The following is a 19,827-nucleotide window of genomic DNA, read 5'->3' as shown; positions in this document are numbered from 1 at the left end:
CCCCCCCCCAACCCACAGACCTCAGAAATGAGGCCTCTGCACCTCCCAGGGAAGACGAGTTCCAGGCCCCGGTGAAGGGCGCGTTTCAAACCACCCTGCTCCCTCGGGTGTTGGTGGAGGACTTCCTCCTTGCTCCAACACATCTGGATGCGCTGCCCTGAGCTTTCTCCCAAGTTCACCCCTCCCTGCCCAGCTCTGTGCCTCTCCCTGTACACACGATGGTGCCATTAGTGAAGATAAAGGGAAGGTTGAGCGGAGCTCAGCTGTTAAATGCCCACTGCTGCCTGTCCTCAGGCTGTGGTGTGTGGGCCTGGGAGCTGCAGCCGCTCCGTGCTTCCTCATCTCCCCTCCGCTGTCCTCAAAGCAGTCCTTAGCAGGGCCAGGACATGCTCCCTGTGGGGGCTGAGTCACTGCCCAGGTCACTGCCCAGGTCACTGCCCAGCTGCACCCTGGAGCCTGCCCCGGGCACACAGCAGGTCCTACCTGTGGTCACGGCCTCCGCCACTGGGTCCCTCCTCCCTCACCTTGCACACAGGGCCGTGAGGAGACAGGGAGGAACAGGGAAGGCAGCTATGGGGTGTGGTTGAAGAGATGGCAGGTGGTCTGGGCTTAACAACTGAGTCGTGGGTGCACGTCACGGCAGTGCCTGCTTTATCCACAGTGGGTCTAGCAGCCACATACTGCAGTCAGGGCAACCAGGCTGAGATGAACAGCCGCTCCAGGTCCCAGGTGGAGTGTCACAGACACACTTCCATCATCCCAGGGCATTGCCCATCGGAGGCCTGCCCTGTGCATGGGGTCGCGCCCCAGCGCCTGTGGCTCTGTGCTGGCTTCTTGCTCCTCAGGAGATTCTGGAGCCCTGGGGAGGACAGCTGAGGCCGCCCAACAGTGGACCACCATCTGCTGCACTGGGCCTGACCTCCTGTGGCTGCAGCTGTTCCCAGCTCCACTCCTGAAGACCCAGCAGGTACTATTTCAGCGAGGTCGGCATCCCGGGTGATTTCATTTCTCTCCTACAGTTTGACAGACTGAGACCTGTTGGCAGTGGCTCTGCTGCCCTGGCCTGTTCCCCTCAGCTCTCTCCTTGGGGGGCGATCATGGCATCCTGTACCCTGGCATGATGGGGCTTCATCACTGAAGAACAGGATGCCCTCAATGTGGAGCTCCTGGTGAGGTGTTGCTCCTGCAGGGAGGAATTCTTGCACACCAGCCCCCGAGGTCAGGATGGAGTCCCAGACCCTTGCTGCCTGCAGGGCCTGAGCTCGATCCAGGCTGTCTCCAGGGCCTGTGATCTCTCTCCTTGTCTCATTTCTTTAACCACGGGGCACAGTCTTCCAGGGACCTGTATCTGTGGTCTCATGCCTTGGGAGGCCATGAAGTCCACTTCATCTAATTTGGATCCCAAGGTGAGGAACTCATGTTAGGACCTTCCATTCCCCAAACACACATGTGTAAGTCGGTGTGCAGGGTCTCCCTTCAGCAACCGTGTGGATGGATACTTTTCCTCAAATGCTGCGGCAAAAGCAGAGTTCATCCAGCCTGATGGAGGCACAGCAGTCATCGGCTGCGCCTGAGCAGCGAAGCCCAGCATTTGGAAATACAGCCATGGAAGGGTGGCGCACGGGGGCTGGGAGGGGTCCTCTGAGGAGGCTGTGCAGTGAGCAGTGCTCACTCCACACCTGGCCTTCTTCTGCTCTGGGCACAATTAGCTATCCCCCAAATCCCCTTTTGCACTTTTGGGGGGAAAGTAGCAGACATTAAGATGCATCAGGACAGCCAGGACTTGGGTGCGTTCCTGGAGATGCTTGTCCAGTGTCTCTGTTGCTTGCTGGACTGCTGCCTGGCCTCTGCCCTGTGAGGCAGGAGGGTGTGCTGAGTCAAAAGGACCATGGCCTCCACCCCTGCATCCCCACGCCTGCCTCCTGAGCTCGGCATCACACATTCTGAGAGGTGCAGACAATTTGCCTGCCCAGACAGCTTCATCAGCAAAGCCAGTCTGCAACTCCGTGGCTTTCCTTCTCCCTGACCTCCCTGACCTTGTTGCTTTATTCCAGTATTTTCTCCACTTCACACCAGGCTTTGCTTTTCTCAGAAATAGAAAAAGAAAGAAACAACTTTGCATAAAAATGATAAGGGGCACAGAACAGGCTATGTAGTGCAGACGGCCCAACTTTCCAGACTTGGACCCTTTTTTAATAGTAAATGTCATCACGCATTCAGTGTTTCAGGTACCTGCAGCTCCAGCAAGCCCACAGAGAGAGCTCAGGCCCAGCGAATCCTACAGGAGAATCTCTCTCCATCTCTCAGGGCCACCTACTTTGACCAGCCAGATCTTCAGAGATGACGTGGGGAGGGTGGAAGTAGCCTCCAGTCTTCCATCCAATTCCAACATGACACCAGGAACTTACCCAGGGATTTTGTCAGATGACCTCATTCAGCAACACACACACACACAGTCTGTTTCTGCCCAGGTGATTTGGATTAATAAATCCAGCAGAGCCCTCCTCCCGCTGTTACGGGCCAGGCTATATGGACAGTGACCAAACTCCATTTTACCCTGAGGCTCCACGTCATGTAAGAGATTCTTCTCCCATGGGAACACCTCCCTCTGTCCCCATCTACAGTGGCTTAGCACAGCATGTTTGGTGACATAAAATGGCAATTCTTATACAATGTAAAATTGTTCTCTCTTTGGTTCCCATTTTTCTTGGACAACAGACCCTGTCGGAGTTTAATTGTCTAGACGTTGGTAACCATTATTTAACTTGTGCTAAACTAGGGACGTTTTGGCCCACTCCCCCTTCTGCTTATGATTTTAGATCTCATGATGTTTGCTTATGGTTTTGAATCATAGCAGCAGCTACTTATGATTCATGTGGTTTTGGACTATAAAGGTGTCCTCTAACCCCGGGAGGAGGGCGAAGGGTGTAGACTGGCAGCCCTCCCTTGGCCTGCCAGCTGGTGCATGCAGACCCCCAGCTGGCCAACAAAGGTTGTGTCTCCTGCTTTAAGATCGACTCGGTGATTTATTGCAATCTCACCATAACGCCGGGCAGTCTTCTCACTCCTGGTCCTTCTGCAGGGTCTCTGGTTCTTCTAGGAGCAGCTGTAAGGACTCTGAGAGTCCGATTGGCAAGGGGCGGAGGCCAAATCTGACCTGCTGGGTGACAGGGGCCCCACTGCTGCCAGGAGAGCAGATCCCAAGAGCCAAGGCAGGGCGCTCTCAGTACTGGGCCCAGGACTGGTTGCTGAGAGGGCAGGGAGAGTGAGCCTGGATAAGGTGTTCACTGAGTGCCGCGGAAGACAGAAATTGATGAGTCTGCAGCTCTGGACTCTGTGGGATCCCAGGGAGGGGCCGTTTCAGACAGCGTCCACCTTGCTGCCATCTTGGTGGTGGTTGTTTTCAGTTTGTTGCTGAAGGCAGGGATGGTTCAAGGCAGAGCTGATCCTGCCTGAGAGCTTCCGTCCTGGCTGGAGTCCAGGGAAGGTGGGTGATGGTGCAGACCCCACTCTGGGCAGGAGGCAGGACCCCTGGCACCCCTGCTCTGGGATTCCCCAACCTTGCGCTTCCTGCAGCCCAGCTGGGCCTAAGTGTTGGGGACCTCGTGCCCCTCCTCCTCTGGGTGATGACAGTCCTTGCCTACAGGAGTGTGGGAGAGAGTGTGAAGGGCACAGGCCATGACAGGGTACACTCACAGTGCCAGAGGCATGCCCCTCTCCAGGTCAGTCCAGTTCCCACCCTGGGGTGGACACAGTCCTTTGGGACTGATTTTAGGTGGCAGAGGCCTTTCAGGGGCCTTGGAGCTATTGCACCTGAGGAGTCTTGAAAATCTTTGGGGGTAGAAGGACCCTAGAGGACTGTGGAGCTGCGTAGGGCCAGAGGCGAGGGCATGGGGTGCTCTTTGCTCATTTCTTTTTGAGTTACTTGTGGTGAACCAGAGGTCCTGTGTGTGGTAGGTAAGTCGTCCACCACCAGGCTATGCACCCAGCCCTTTTTATTTTATATTGGCACAGGCTCTCGCTGAGTTGCCCAGGCTGACCTTGAACTTGGGCTCCTCCTGCCTCAGCCTCCCAGCAGCTGGGATGGTGCCTCTGTGCCCAGCAAGGGCATGGTCTTTGAGGACCGTCAGCCCTGGGGTCTGAAAGGCCCATCTGAGGAGATTGGAGACACACGCACCCTCATCTGGACCCTTGGTCCCAATAACCTCAAGATCACAAGCAGGTCAGGGGTCAGACTGAAGGCACAAATGAGAAGCCGTCTGACATGGATGAGGTTTCCTCTGTCTTCAGAGATGTGAGGTGCAGTTTGGAGAACAGTTGCACGTCCTCAAAGGCCTAAACTTGCTCTTACAGATTGGGATGCAGACCCCCCGTGCGGCACCTGAGGTCACCAGGGGCACAGTCTGCTCAGTGCACTCACAGTGAGGAGACCCAACATACCTCCCTGCCCTACTGTGCAGCAGCCCATGGGCCCCTCTGCTGCCCTGGGGCTCCTGAAGGCCGAGTGCCTCCAGTCCGTCCACCCAGCGGTAAGAGGCCACCAGTACCTCGGTGTGGGTCCCCAATGAAAGTCCGCCTGGTATTTGGAGAGTGTGAGGCTGGGGTCTGCCTGACAGCAGTACAACTCCAGGCTTAACACAGCTCACAAACCAGACTTCAGATGCCTGTTCCTCACTCACTAAACACTGGAAAGCTTTTTAGGCTTTTACTCCATCTTTTTGAAACCCCTTTATTGAGATGTTATTGTCACAAAGAACGCACTCGTCCTGAAGGGACCGAGTTCTATGGGCTGGAACACGGCAGCACTGCTCAACCGCAGGGATGTCTGCAAGATCGCATCAGCAGGTGGCTTGTCAAGGCTCCAGCATGGCAGAATGTACCCACAGGACCCGAGTGGCCTGTGACCCTCTGGGACCACTGCTGCATGCGCAGCAGTCATGATGGAAGCAGGGCTTCGTGGCCTGTGGCCGACAGCATCAGCACAAGAAGCAGCCACTCTGCCACACTCGCCTTCTGACCCTGGGGAAGACTGAGATCTGCTCTTTCAACCACAATTTCAGTTTAAATGCAGTGTCCGTTCTCTGTGTGTACGACCGTCTGGCTGTCTCAATGTGGGTTGCGATTTTAATATCCAGAAAAGCCTCCATCAACATGGTGTGGGGGTGGACATCCAGTCTCTGGGGTCACATGCCTTCCTTGGCTGATGGCAGTCCACCTCAGATAAGACGTGGAGTTCTGGAAAATGTCCCTTCCTATCTCTACCTGCCAAAGAGGATCATGGAGGAACCCTGTCCTGATATCACTATAATAGAGTGACCTCATCTGTGTCTTCTTCCTGGGAAGATGTTCTAACTGGACACACCAAGAGGCCAGGGGAAGCTTAGGAGAGCAGGTACGGTAAAGAGGAGGGGCCTTCCCATGGACGGCAGGAAGTTGGACACTCCCCGCTCCCCAGGGACATGCATGGGGACTCCTTTGGGAAAGTGGCACAGAGCAGGAGTGTAGGGTGGAGCATCCCCTCGAGCTGGGGTGTCCTGGGGAGGACAGCGCTGTGCTCCTCGGGGTGGCAGGGCTGTCCTTCTGTGCTTAGTAGGGTGCCTGCCATCAGGTGTGGACGTGGAGTCCCTCTGAAGGCTCACATGCTGGAGGCCTGATCTGCAGCAGTGTTTGCAAGTGGGCTCTGAGGAGGTGACCGGAACACGAGGGCTCGGAATCACTGGGTCAGTCCTTCAGTAGCTGGGTGGACACAGGGAGATGGTGGAAACCAGAGCACTGGGCATAGGTGGACAAAGCAGGTGTGGGGGGCGGGTGAGCTGGAGGGGAATTTCTTGCCTCCGGCCTCTTTCTCTCTCTGCCTCCCGGCTGCTGTGAATCGAGCAGCCCCATCCTTCCACCAGGACGTTCTGCTATAAGATGGGCAGAGCCATGGAGCCAGCCCAACACGCACTGGAACCCTCGACACGGCGGTTATCTGTGAGGAGTCCTGCTCCCCACAGGTTGAGTTTGAACGTTACAGAAGCTCAGGGAAGCCAGCATGTGAAGCAGGGTTTGCTTAGAAAGGGGTGACCTAGCCTTCTCCCGCGAGGGAGAAGGGGCCCTAGCTGGTGTCCTGGTATCCCAAGAAGCGAGGTGTTCTGCACTTTTATATGTCCTAGGATTCCTCTGTTCTCCTGCCTTTCCCCCTTATCTTTCTCCTTACTCAACACAATTTTACTCCTTAATGCTGGGCACTGCGTAGACATTATCAATTCACAGTGAACAATTCTAGATCAATTCCACACACTGCAAAACACACTGAATCATGACAGGCTACTGACGGACATTCCCTCTGCATGCTCAGTTCAAAAGTCTTAAGCCTTAGGAGCAAGGGAGATCTTTCCATCTTCTGAGGTTTTCTTCAGTTTCTTTCTTTAGTGCTGTCTATATTTCATTGTTACAGGTCTTTCACCTCTTTTATTAGATCGGTTCCCAAGTAATTCATTGTTTTTTTTTTTTTTTTTTTGTTGTTGTTTTTGAGGCTATTGTGAATGGGATAGTTTTCCTTACTTTTCTTTTTGCTGATTCAACTTTGGTGTATAGGACACAATCAATTTATGGATGTTAAGTTTGTATCCTGCTACTCTTCTAAATTCAGGTATGTGTTCTAGATGTTTTCTAATGTTTTTTTTCGGGGGGAGGGTCTTCTATACATAGGATTGTGTTGTCAGCTAACAGAGATAGTTTGAGCTCTTCATTTCCTATTCACATCCCTTTAATGTCTTTTTTTAAAAATTGCAATAACTAGAAAGAACTTCAAGGACTATGTGGAGTAGAAGTGGTGAAAGGGGGCTTCCTAGTCTTTTTCCAGGTTTTAGAGGGAATGCTTTCATTTTTTCTCCATGATGTTGGCCTGGGTTTATCTACATAGCTTTTACAATATTGACGTATGTTTCTTCTGTCCCTAGTTTTTCCTGATCCTCAACACAGGTAACACTACAAACTTTCCTCTTAGAACTGCTTCCTGTGACCCAGAAATTTTGATATGTTACATCAGTATTCTCAGGTACTGAAGTGGCACCCCCTTTCTCCACAGAAAAGCCCTCTTCACCATGGCTGATTTGGGGACTGTCAACAAAAGAGTCTCTGCGAAAGAGTCCAATGTAGATAAACTTCCTATTTTCATGTCGCCCTGTTTACTTAGCCACTGGCCGGGAAGATACCAGCACTCCAGGTGCTGGGCACCCCCTTACTAGTTTTTCACAAACGTATCCAGTATAGTACTTTGAAGAAATGTGCAAACAAGGCCTCTGGCCTTGAGCTGGGCTTCATAGAGATGTCTACATTTTTAAGATAAGTTACAACTGGGCTCCATGGTAACAGCTGGCAGGGGAGGAAAGAGAGGGGAGAAGAAGCTCCCCCCTTCTCAGGTGTGGTCCTTGAAGAGTTAACTTGCCCAGAACAGTGAAGGAAAAAGCTGCTTCTATGTGAACTTCTGCAGACTGTGAACTTCTGAGCCCCTCCCCTTACATGCTGGGTATAAAGTTCTGAAACTCCCTGAATTCGGGGTTCAGGGGATTGATTGATTACAGCAAGAGCTGTGCCCTCTGAACCTGGCTGCAGCCAAATAAAACTGTTTCCTGCTATCTTTGGTGCCTTGCCTCGTGTGTCCCTACAACAGTACCTCTAAGTGTTTTTCAATTTCAGCCCTCATGTCTTCTGCTCTCCATTCATCATTGAATAGCACATCATTTAGTCTCTGTGTTAAAGACGTTTCCATTTTTTTATCTTATCATTGATTTTTAATTTTGTTCTATAATGATCTGAAGAACACAAGATATTATCTCTATTTTTTTTTTGTTTGGTAAGAGTTGCTTTGTGGCCTGAGATATGGTCTATTTTAGAAAAGGATCCATGTGCTGCTGAGAAGCAAGTGTATTCAGTCATTCATGAATGAAATATTGTATATGTTTGTTGAATCTTAATTATATATCTTTATTTCTAAAGAGTCTTTAATTTTTGTTTAGAAGATGCATCTAGTGGTGAGAAGCTGTTAAAGCTCCCCAGTATTCATCTTTTTTGATGAATTCATCTTTTTTTTTTGCCCTATTTCAAAGATGCAGTCTGTGGGGTGGCCATTTAGTTGAGAACTAGAGATAGTAACATTCTGTCACCCACGACAAATTCTTTCTTAAAGACTCTCCTGGTTTCCAGACTTGGTGGCCATCTTGCATAATTCTTTCTTCTGGGAAGAACAACAAAATTCATTCATGCTGTAGTAAAAGTATGTGGATTCCTTCACGCATCACGCCTGTCCCCAGGGAGCGTCCTTCATGGTTCCTGGGAGTGACTTGTGGCTGCAGCTTCCTGCTGGTGAGGAAGCACAGCTCCTGCTTCAGCACTCTACTGCGCTGAAACACTTTGTCCACTTTCTAACGCTGTCCAGTGGACCCCATCAGGTCACCACCGCATACATTATGCAGGTTGATGCGTCTGTCTCCCTTGCACTCCTGCACAAACCCTCTGCTTCCTTTCCCTCTGTCCCTGGACATGAATGATTCCTGGCCACGTTGGTGGAAATGAGTGCACCTCCTCATCCTCCTGATTACAGACAAGGACGTTGTTTACATCCTACTCTGTGCAAGTGCCCAGTTAGGTCTGTGCACTGCGTGAGCCTTGTCGTGCTGCTCTGAGCTCTGTGTAAGGACAGCAGGGACATGGGGACAGGTGGAAGTCTGATAGGCACATAAAGCCCAGGTTTCTGGGGAGGAAATTGGACAATTTAGAGTAGTGTTGCCTTGCAGACAGTTTCCACAAACCAGAAAAAGCAGAGAATTAAGGTTGTTGTGGGAAATTCCCAAGGGGAGAGTGTGTGCTCTTTCAGAACTACGAAAACTCCAAACTTTCTCCACTTCCCTCCAACGAGTCATTGCCCTCAGAGTTTGGGGCCAGGTCTCAAGGCTGAGGGACCCCTGAGGGCACACTCCTCTCCACCCTCCTCTCATTCCCCCTTCAGCAATCACAGCCTGCATGGGGGCTTGGCCAGCTTCAGTCCACGTGCCCTGGGCCAGCTTGCCTGGTCGTGGAGGGTGCTGTGCTAGGTAGTCTAACAAGACACAGACCCCTTTCCCATGGGCTTTGAGAGCACAGGGCTTGTGTCATGTTCAAGGCCTTTAAATACAAAGCAATAAGAGCAAGACCGTTTCTGGTTTCCTCTAACAAACTCCCTAGTTTTCCCATGACTTTATAGAAACTAAATTTATATTGGCAGTAGTTTGACAGAAGTCAAATTAAAGGAACATTGAGAAAACAGGGAAACTCTTACCGAGACGGATGGTCTGCTTCCTTTCTGCACCAGAGTCTCCCCGGATGGAACAAGTGAGTTCTGTAAGACGCTCTCCCAAAGCCCATGTGGCTGAAAACAGATCCTTGTCCAGTAAGTGAGACTGTTTTCTTCCTGACAGATTGAGGGGAGAGGCAGGGATCACTTTCTTCTGTGCGGAAGGAGGGAAATCCCTGGCAGAGAGGACCAGGACTCTGGCACAGAGGTCAGTGGGGGAGGACATTCATGGAGCAGTCTGCGGCTTCCAGGGTTTGGCACATGCTGCAGCCACAAGGACACGGCTGAGCAAGACCTGCATACTGTCCCCCAGAGCTCACAGCCCACAGGGGGTGTCCTGCAAGTCACCTTGAAGCCCAGGTGGTGGCAGTGACTGCAGGAAAGTTTGAGCAGAGCAAGGTCCCTTCCACAACCAGGCCACATTTTCCCTGGTCACTTGTACTTTCGAAAACTGTCCTTCCAGGGGACACCAGGAGGGTCTGGGCAGTGGTGACTAAGAAATCCCCTCTGCCTTACCCAGGGGCCTGCAGTGGCCACAGGCTCACCACACCTGCCTCCAGCTAAGTGCCTGAGCCCTGTGACCCCAGACAAGAGCTGCATTCTCTGGGTGAGGACAGGGAAAGGGAGACGTGAAGAATGAATATGAGTTGGTTAAAAAGACAATTTGTTCAGTTCTGAGTCTGGTATGGGCAGGTCTGCTGGTGGAGGAGGGAAGACTTGAAACCTGTTGCATTTAAGGGTTACAGAGCTTGGATGCTCTTGGCTTCCTCCCAGCCCCCAGAGACCGTCCTGATGAGAACCCAGGAGTCTGCTGCTTGTCTGGTGGGAGAAGACCAAGCAGGTTCCCCTGAACTTCTCAGATCTGACGCAGAGACTAGGGCAGAGGCACTTCTGCCCCCATGTTTAAAGCTCTGCCTCTGTTCCTGTGAGAATGAGCTCCTGTTTCCTCGGAACTGTGCTATTCTGGAGCACTGTCACACGGCTAGAGTTGCTCCCTGGGGACTCCTCTCTAGAGAGGACACTGTGAACCCTGAGCACCAGCCCAGACTGCCTGTGCACCTGCCCCTGGTTCTGGCCCTGCACTCAGTTTCCCCTGCAGGTCCTGAGCTCCCTGTCCTTGTCCTGGGCTTCATGTCCTTGTCCTGGGCTCCCCCTGCTGGTGCTGAGACCCCTGCTGTCCCTGAGTTCTCTTCTGGTCCTGACGCCCCTAATGTTCCTGAGCCTCCTGCTTCTCCTGAGCATCTGGGGGTCCTAATCTCCACTTGCTGGTCCTCTGCTCCCCCTGCTGGTCCAGAGCTTTCTGCTGGTCTTGATGCCCCTACTGTCCCTAAGCCACCTGCAGGTCCTGAGCCCTCTCTGCTGGTGTTGACCTTCCCCTGCTGGACTTGAGCTCCCTCTGCTGATCTGGGGCACCCTGCAGGTCCTGAGCCTCCTGATGGTCTCAGTGCCCCCATGGATCCTGAGCTCCCCCTGCTGGTCCTGAGCTCCCTCGGCAGGCCTTGAGCACCTGCTGGGACTGAGATCCTGCAGGACCTGATCTCCCTGTGGGAAGTGACCTCCCTGCTGGGACATTGTGTCTTGACCACACACATCCCCAGGTGTCTCCCAGTGAGACTGAACATGCCCTCCGCTTTTAGACAGTGACGCTGATGAAAGATCACTTTGGGTGTGTCTGTGGTGACCCTGACCCTTGATTCAAGGATTGGGCTATAGTATGTGATGCTACCACCAATGATCCAACCCACCCACTGCAGGCCTGGCCATGTTCATGTGGCCATGGTCACTGCGGTAGGAGGCAGACCCTCCCCAGCATGGACAAGTGATGGGAGTCCCTGCTGGCTGTGGCTTGGGGGAGTTGGTAAATTCCTGATGTATTGATATGGATGGGGCCATGTGTCCTAGTCTGGCCCTCCACTTGAGTGTGGAAGCAGGTAGGTCCTGTTCACTTCCTGGGAAGTTCTAGAAATATTAATGTCAAATTGGTTCAGGAGGATTGATTAGGAGGGAGGCTATGGACACAGGGAGAGGACTTGACTGACACTAGTGTCCCCTGGGGTCTGGAGTCTCCTAGACTGTGTCCTGATTGTCCACAGCAGAGAGTGGGCTGGACAGAGTGGTAGCTGCTTCCTGGGCCAGAGCTCAGCTTCTGCAGGATGGAGGGACTTCTGTGTCACCCACTCAGAGCTGTAGGCACAGAGGTCCTCACACTTGCTCTCCTGGGAAGACCAGGCCCTGGGTGTCCCTCATGTCTGAAAAGCCAGCCTCTACCTCAGAGCAAAGCCTGTCCAAGGAAGGGGGCGTGACCCTTGTCCTTGGGAAAAACCCACAGAGCACTCCTAGTCACTTACCCACCCTGCTGAGTTGTTTATCTACAAATCACAGAAGAGATCTGCTGTGCCAGATAGCAACTCCCCATCAGCCACCAATCAGCATGAGACAGGGAAATACCTGGGATGCCAGATGACCCTCACCAGTTTATGGTGGTTGATAACATGTTGGGAAACTATGGAGTTCAGCACGAACTCCCCTCAGTTCAAAGGAATCCCCCTCTCCTAGTAATCAATCCCCCCTACCCAACTTGTTCCCGCCAGTGAATGGGCTAATCATGTTTTAGAATTGTTTTATGATTTTCCTGTGGTGTGTGATGATTTGCTAAGAGATGCTATGATGTATGTGGGGTCCCTGCCTTCCCCAAAGAGTGTATAAAACTGCTGCAAACCCGGGGTGCGGAGCCTCTCAGCATCACCAGTTGCTGTGTGCACGAGGAGGACCAAGCTGGCTCGCAATAAACACCTCTTTGCTGCTTACATCAATCTGGGTTTCTGGTGTTCTTTTGGGGGTCCCAAATTCAAGCATAACGCAATCTTGGGCTAGCTCACTGTTTGATGTACAGAGAGTCCCAAGGACAGCCCTTCAGGGAATCCCACTGAAGACCCTCCCCTTAGTTGATGGAAAAGACTCTTCTGAGCTTCCTCAGGGTCTCACCCTGGGGACCCCAGAGCCGTCACTTGAGCCTCAATAATGCTGCTCTGTGTTCCTGTGTAAATGCACCTGAGTTAAAATGCACATCCCTGGACTATGTTCAGTAGGAGTGGTGAGAGGGGCCATCTATGTCTTGTTCCTATATCTGGGGAAATGTTTTAGCTTTTCCATTCAGTATGATCATGGCCGTGGGATTGGAATGTATTGCCTTTGCAACAAGATTTCCTCTCACTGTAGGCAGAAGCGCAATTCCAAAAACACAAGTGGTAATAAATTTTGGTGAGTATTTGGGGGATTACACTCATTAATTGTTGTTAGAACTGCAAATTAGCACAAGTGTGACAGTGGTCACGTTACGCTTTGAGTACAACCCTTTCTGCTCTGACACTGCACTCATGTTAAAATGGACACATTTCCTTCTCTTCCTCTCTCCCTGCTCCTCCCCAATCTCCCCCTCCCTAATCTCAGGGGAAACAGGATTACCTCTCTTCCCCATCCTAGGCAGAGCTATCTGTCCTTGAGCACACACCCACCACAGGAAGGAAGAACTCCAGACTTTGGGGATGGCACCAAAAGACCACAGAAAGGACTCTCTTCAAGTGAACAGGTGAATCACAACTGCAACAGAGAACAGGGTGGAATGTGGCCTTTGAGGCACCTCTTTAACAGCCCCCTGCTCCTGCTGATGGGCACTATTGGCATCAGATCAATATTGGCCTCAGAGTCACCATTTCAGGTCAGGAGTCATTTTATCAAAAGTTCCAAAGTTTGGATTCTGAGGCAGTGCTGCTTAACTTTCCCTAAGAACATGTGCCTGCTGAATGATCACCCCCACCCCAGCTTAAACTCCTAATGTTACCGCTGTTGACTGTGACGAGTCCTTGCTTCCCCAAGGCTGAAGGATAACACCAGAGAAGGACACCGAGACAAGTTTAGAGTGGAAAGTTGAAGCTTTATTAAAGGACAGCAGAAAAGACTTCTCCCAGATGAAGAAGGGGACCCAAGAGGTGGAACCATGGAAGGGCAAGATCTTCCCTCTTTTATGGCTAAGGTTCTCTTTCAGCTTTCCCGCATTCCTGTCCCATTCCTGTCCTTGATTCTGTTACCTTGCAGTGATAAAATGCAGGTGGGAAGGCAAAAAGGTGAGGGGCAGATGGGCTTAGGAGTAACCTGGACAGGAAGGGCTTTTGGATTAGCATCTCCATGTTTGCTGAGAGCTGCTTCATTAACATTTCCTTGGGATGGGCTCCCTGCCTTGGGGACTTTTTCAATCCCCCTTTTCCTGGACTCCATTCTCAATACGGCCTTCAACCTTGATTGTACTTGATACTAGACGGATTTGATCAAACTACACTAACTACCTGTCTTTAAATCTGGCTTCACTAAGTACATAAGAACCCCCCACCCCAACTTAAACTCCTAAGTAACCTGAGATCCCCTCACCCCAACTTAAACTCCTAAGTACCCTAAGATCAACCCCATCCAGCTTAAACTCCTAAGTACCATAAGATCCCCCCACCCCAGTTTAAACTCCTAGTACCCTAAGATCAACCTGACCCAGCTTAAACTCCTAAGTACCCTGAGATCACCCCGCCCCAGCTTAAACTCCTAAGTACCCTAAGATCACCTCCACCCAGCTTAAACTCCTAAGTACCCTGAGATCACCCCCACCCAGCTTAAACTCCTAAGTACCCTAAGATCACCCCACCCAGCTTAAACTCCTAAGTACCCTGAGATCACCCCCACCTCATCTAAACTCCTAAACAGCTCAGGAGATCCCTCTTGAGGGCTATAAGCTGCTCTCTAAGTGCCACAGGCTGCTGCTCTCCTGGAGGGACAGCCTTGTTGCTATGCCTCCTGTTACTGACCATAAATCTCTTGTGTGACCTTCTCATGTGTGGCCTAGTCCTTGGACTTTGTGTGGACTCTACAGGTGTCCTTTCAGGCAGAATCACACCTTTGGGACAAGAGTGCCCTGTAATTTTTTTTTTTTATTTAGAGAGAGGAGGAGAGAGAGAGAGAGAGAGGGAGAGATAGAGAGAGAAAACTTTTTTTTAAGAGAGAGAGAGGTAGAGAGAGGTAGAGAGAGAGAGAATTTTAATATTTATTTTTTAGTTATCAGTGGGCACAACATCTTTGTTTGTATGTGGTGCTGAGGATCTAACCCAGGCCACACGCATGCCAGGTGAGCACACTACCACTTGAGCCACACCCCCAGCCCAAGTGCCCTGTGTTTTTTTTCTGAAAAGCAATAATAAACCCTCTTTCTCCTTTTTCTCATATCCGTGTCCTCTTATTGGATTGGCATCTGGGACAAGGACTGGGCTTTCAGCAGCACTTTGGAGAGAACGTCACCATGCCTTGTGCCCAGATCCTGGACGTGGGGCTCCAGGACTTGCCTGTTCAGCTGGATTTCAGTCTTGAGTTGGCCCCAGCCCTTCCTTCTGTGCCCCTATTTTTCGGAATGGAGGTGTTTACTCTGTACCTTTATATAGTGGATTCTTGTAAATTGCTTTGGTCTTTAGAGCTCATAATGCTGGTTTCTCTTGGGTCTCAGTGGAGACTTTGGACCTGAACTTTGGGGCTGGGCTTGAACTATTGGGACTATGGGGAATCTTGAAAATGGACTAAATGTATTTTGAATTGTGAGGTGGTCATGAGCTTCTGGGAGCCAAGGGTGGAGTGTTATGGTTTGGATGTGAAGTGTCCCCCCAAAAGCCCCTGTATGAATGCAACAAGGGTTAGAGTGGAAATGATTGGGTAAGAGAATTTAACCCATCAGTGAATTAATCCCCTGTAAGGGATTAACTGGGAGGTGACTGAAGGTGGGCAGGTGAGGCTGGAGGAGGTGGGGCATGGGGGTTGGCTTTGGAGTATATATTTGTATCTGGTGAGGGTCTCTCTCTGCCTCCTGATCATCATGTGAGCAGCTCCCCTCCTCCACAGTCTTCCACCATGATGTTCATCCTCACCTTGAGATCTGAGGAATGGACCCTGCTGTCCATGGATGAGACCTCTGACACTGTGAGCCCTCAAATCAACCTTTCCTCCTCTAAGTGGTTCTGGTCAGACCTTTCAGTCACAGCAGCAAAAAAGCTGACTAAGACACCACCACATGACCAGGTATTGCACGTTTTGTTACAGTCCTAAGGATGTAAACTAAGCATTCTGTAGTGACACAGCCACACAAGTGTTTATAGCAGAAACTCACAGCACCCAAGGGATGGACCCAGCCTAGATGCCTGTCACCAGATGGATGGGTAAAGAAAATGTGGGACATGTACAGAGTGGGGTGTTACTCACCATAAAGAGGAATTAAATGAGAGTGTTTTTGGTAAATTGGTGGCATTGGAGAACATCATGTGAGTGAAATATCTCAGGCTCAGAGAGTCAAGGGCTGAGGCTTTCTCTCAGAAGTGGAAGGTACAGTAAAATAAGGGGATAGAGGGACATCAAGATATAGTGGATAGTAGAGCAGGGGCGGAAGGGAATGGAGGGTGAAGGAGGGGGGAGGGAAAGGAGGAAGGTGGAGGGAAATTGACCAAAGGCCCCATTTGCAGATATGAACACACCAGAGTAAATTCCATCTAAATACCTGTCACTAAAGTAAAGAAAAGTGTAAACAAATAGAAGAGAGGCCCCCAGAGGCAGGATCCAGCCCTTGCCCCCGCTCTGTCCTGCTCCTGGCTGACCCTGAGCTCCTGTGTGCTGGGCGCCCTCTGCTGGCCCTGGACGCCCTGCAGGAGGTTTGTGTCTGGGCTCACACTGAGGTCCCCTCACTGTGTCTCTGGCACAGTAATAGGTGGCTGTGTCCTCTGCTCTCAGACTGCTCATTTGCAGGTACAGCGAGTTCTTGGAGTTGTCTCTGGAGATGGTGAATCGGCCCTTCACAGAGTCAGCATAATAAGTACTGCCACCAGTATTAATGTATGAGATCCACTCCAGCCCCTTCCCTGGAGCCTGGCGGACCCAGCTCATCCAGTAGCTACTGACGGTGAATCCAGAGGCTGCACAGGAGAGTCGCAGGGAACCCCCAGGCTGCACCAGGCCTCCCCCAGACTCCACCAGCTGCACCTCACACTGGACACCTGCAAACACAGAGGCACCTGGTCAGGACACTGTCACTCACCCACTCTCTCTCTCACTCCTGTCCACTCACACACTCAGGATCTCTGGTTCTCCATTCATTACCTTTGAAAACAGCCACCAGGAAAACCCAGCTGAGCACACTCTCCATGGTGAGCAGCTGTGTTCAGTCCTGATCACTGAGTGGGCTGAGCTGGGAGTCCAGGGTGGGCTCCTGTGCAGAGCTGCAGGGTCAGGTGGGCTGGTTTTCATGAGCAGAGGGAGGCCCTATTTGCATGTCCTCCTGCTATATAGCAGCTCTGGGTGGAGGCCCAGGTAGAGCAGCTCTGAGAGCAGACGGGAGTGTCATGGGCAGCATGGTGGACAGAGGAGCATTCAGGAAGTTAGAACTTCTTCTCTTTTGATCTAATCATCCATTAATTTTATTCATTTTATACATGCACAAAATCACATGATGCGCATATCTATGTTAATTCTGAAGCCAGATTTAATGATAGATAATTCTTGGAGCTAGGGAAATTGGGATGATGGAGAATATACAGTATGATTTGAGTCTGGGAGATGGGAAACTGCTTCTGGGTGTTTACCATGCTAATGTCCCCAAAGCCCAATCTGTAATGCTCATCTAAAAGAATTTTATCAACTGGATTTGTGTCCATATTTCAGAGATGGTTGTGAGGATACCTCCTTTTTCTTTTCTACATTTATTTATTACAGTCTGCATTCTTCTAGTTTGGTTAGTTTGAGGAGTGATCAACCTTGTCTATATTTTTGAAGAACCAATCCTTTGTTACATTGAATCAATGAAATTTTCATTTCTTATTTCATCCAATATTTCTCTGATGTTAACTGTTTCTTTTCTTCTACTGGTTTGGAAATTTGTTTTTTCCTGCTTTGCACCATCTTGAGATAAAATAATAGAATGTTTCTTTGGGATCTTTCTCTTTTGTTATGTAGGCATTTATCACTATGAATTCTTTTCTATGAAAATTCTTATTAGTGAAACTGTCAGTTACCATTGACCAGTTCTCCCCCCACCCACATGGTGAACCACTAGAGAAGCACACCCAGGAAGCATATAAAGCAGGGTTTATTTACAGCAGGGTGACATAGACTTCTTCAGGGACAGAGAAGGGGCCACAGCTGGTATCCTGCTGTCTCAGGAAGTGAGAGTTCTTGCATGTTTATGTGCCCTAGGCTTCCTTTGCTCCCTGCTCTCTTCCCCTATCTCTCTCCTGCCTGCATACATGACTAGGCCCAGGAGAAGCTCAGGGGATGGCCAAAAGGTGATTAGCAGATGGGCCAGAGAGCCAAGGTGGAGGGATCCAGCCTGAAGGGGGCCCAGGATGCATTAACTAACACCTTTCACAACTCCCTGTAGGGAGGGACAATTCCTGGGACAGGTTGCCTTAGCAACCCAGTGGAGCAGGGCAGGTTGTCCTGATAAGGGTGGAAGAAAGGCTCTGAAGGAATTAGCATTTCACTTCCTCCATTCTCTGGATGTGACCCTTGCCCCTCTGCCTGTCTAATTCTGGCTTCAGTATCACAATATCAGAATACTTCACATGACAAGGCCAACCCCACAGGGAATGGAGAAAGACAGAAGCATTTCCTCTAGAATCAATAAAAAGGCAAGAATAGCCACTCTCACCATTCCTAGGCAGTACAGTTCTCAAGATTCTAACAAGAGCAATACAGCAAGAGAAATAAGCTAGGAGTTATAGATAGCCGAAGAAGTCAACCTCTGTGCATTTGCTAATGGAATGATCACATACCTAGAAACCCAGAACCCTAACCAGAAGACCTCCAAAATTAAAAATTAGCATCCAGGGGTCCTCATCCCAGCTCTGCCTGCCACCAAGTCACTCTGAGCAAATACCTTTCAAGTTGGTTTCCTCACCTGTACAACAAGGGGCTGCAGTTTACTTTCTAAGGCCCTTCATTAGTCTAACATCCTATGGATTCATCTTTGCCTTCAGTGGTTTATGGTAAAATCTGTGAGCCACAATCTCATTATATAGAAGATCCTCAGGGAGACCCTTCAATAGAGCAGAACCCAAGGCCCAGGTTGTGATGTTTTCACCTGTCATGTCCTGGGAACTATGGAAAAGGTCCTGGCAGAGGACAGAGTGGCTCTGTGAACCCTGGTAATCTGTGCATATCTGTGTCTCCAAGACCATGCTTGGAACTCACTAGAATTTCCTTTTAATTCCTACTCAGCACAGCAGCTGGCAATGGCTGCCCTCTTGTATGAGAATCCTTTACTCATGATCCAAAGTTCTTGTGAATGACTAAAAGGAGCTGCTGTTGGGCATTGTTGAGGCTTTAGGTGACAAGGTGGCATCCCATGAGTGTCCATGACAAATGCAGAGTCTCTCCATGAGCAGGTGTTGGTAAGTCCAGGGCCAGCCTCTCTAAGTGTCTGGGGCCCTCAGATGCTGCCCCATTTGGATGGCTGCCTTAGTCCTCCTCAGCAGGGGTGGTGGGCTCCTGAGTGGTCAGCTTTGATATTGCTGTGGGACAGAGGAGGCATTAACAAGAAGCAGGCATATTGGCTAGACCCAGGTTTAGGGGTGCTTTTACCACAGTCCATCAATCCCTCTGAACCCCGAGTTCTCTGAACCCCAGGCTCTGTGTCCACCTGGCCACACCACAATCTCCAGTGAGTAGGGGAGGGGCTGAGGGGCTCACCATCTGCAGAAGTCCAGGCAGAAGCAGATTTTTCCAGAACAGTAGAACCCAGGCCTGTTTGCAAAATCAAGGACACTCTGCAATATCAGTGCCAAGGACAGGGAGAGTCCCCTTCCCTTCCCTCCAGCCTGCTGGCTCCACAGGACCTGACTAGTGTCCATGGAAAGGCAAAGCCTCTGTGAAGGCCCTGGGTTACTTTGTGATCACATCCTGCATCTGCTCCTCACCTCAGCCTGAAAGCTCTGTGCAGAAGTTCTTGCTGATGGTCTAAGAACAGTCATGGGGAGGTCTCTGGAGCAACTTCATTAAGATTTTCTGTGGAGAGGGGATGGAACTACAATGTCACACTGCAGCTGAGAAGCCCTTCCCTCATGTGTCCTCACCTGGTGTGGAGAAGGGAGGACAGGAAAGGGTCATGGGTCTAGGAAGTGGAAGGCACCTCCTCTGGGTGTCCTGACCAGAATTCTACCTGACCCTGGCAGTTACCTCTGACCACCTCTAGACAGGATCTGTCAGCTGCTAAGAGGTGGAGGCCTCAGATTCCAGTGGTCCCTGAGGTCCAGGTCAGTTCTTAAGAACCAGGAGGTGTAGTCCACTCTGAGATGATAAGTGAGCTACAGAGCTACCTATAATCAGGTCAGGATGAGGGTGATTCATCAAGTGTCACAGAGGAGAAAGCATCTGGCAAGGTCATCTTTTCCTAAGTGCATGTAGTTATTTTGAGGACCTGCTGCCCAGTCCAAACCTCCTGG

The 19,827-nt window shown here is 50.7% G+C and overlaps 1 gene segment (V, D, J or C); it reads right to left on the bottom strand.

Moving 5' to 3' along the window:
• Window positions 1-1,767: 1,767 nt before the first annotated feature.
• LOC107160908 lies at window positions 1,768-16,629 on the bottom strand. The segment is given in 4 exon segments: window positions 1,768-1,852; window positions 1,941-1,996; window positions 16,079-16,386; window positions 16,490-16,629. Coding segments are annotated over 4 exon segments (495 nt in total).
• Window positions 16,630-19,827: the final 3,198 nt, after the last annotated feature.

The sequence above is a fragment of the Marmota marmota genome, unplaced genomic scaffold, assembly GCF_001458135.2.
Source record: "Marmota marmota marmota unplaced genomic scaffold, marMar, whole genome shotgun sequence".
Lineage (NCBI taxonomy): Eukaryota > Metazoa > Chordata > Mammalia > Rodentia > Sciuridae > Marmota > Marmota marmota.
The sequence above is the reverse complement of the archived record's forward strand: the minus strand, read 5'-3'. Positions and strand labels throughout refer to the sequence as shown.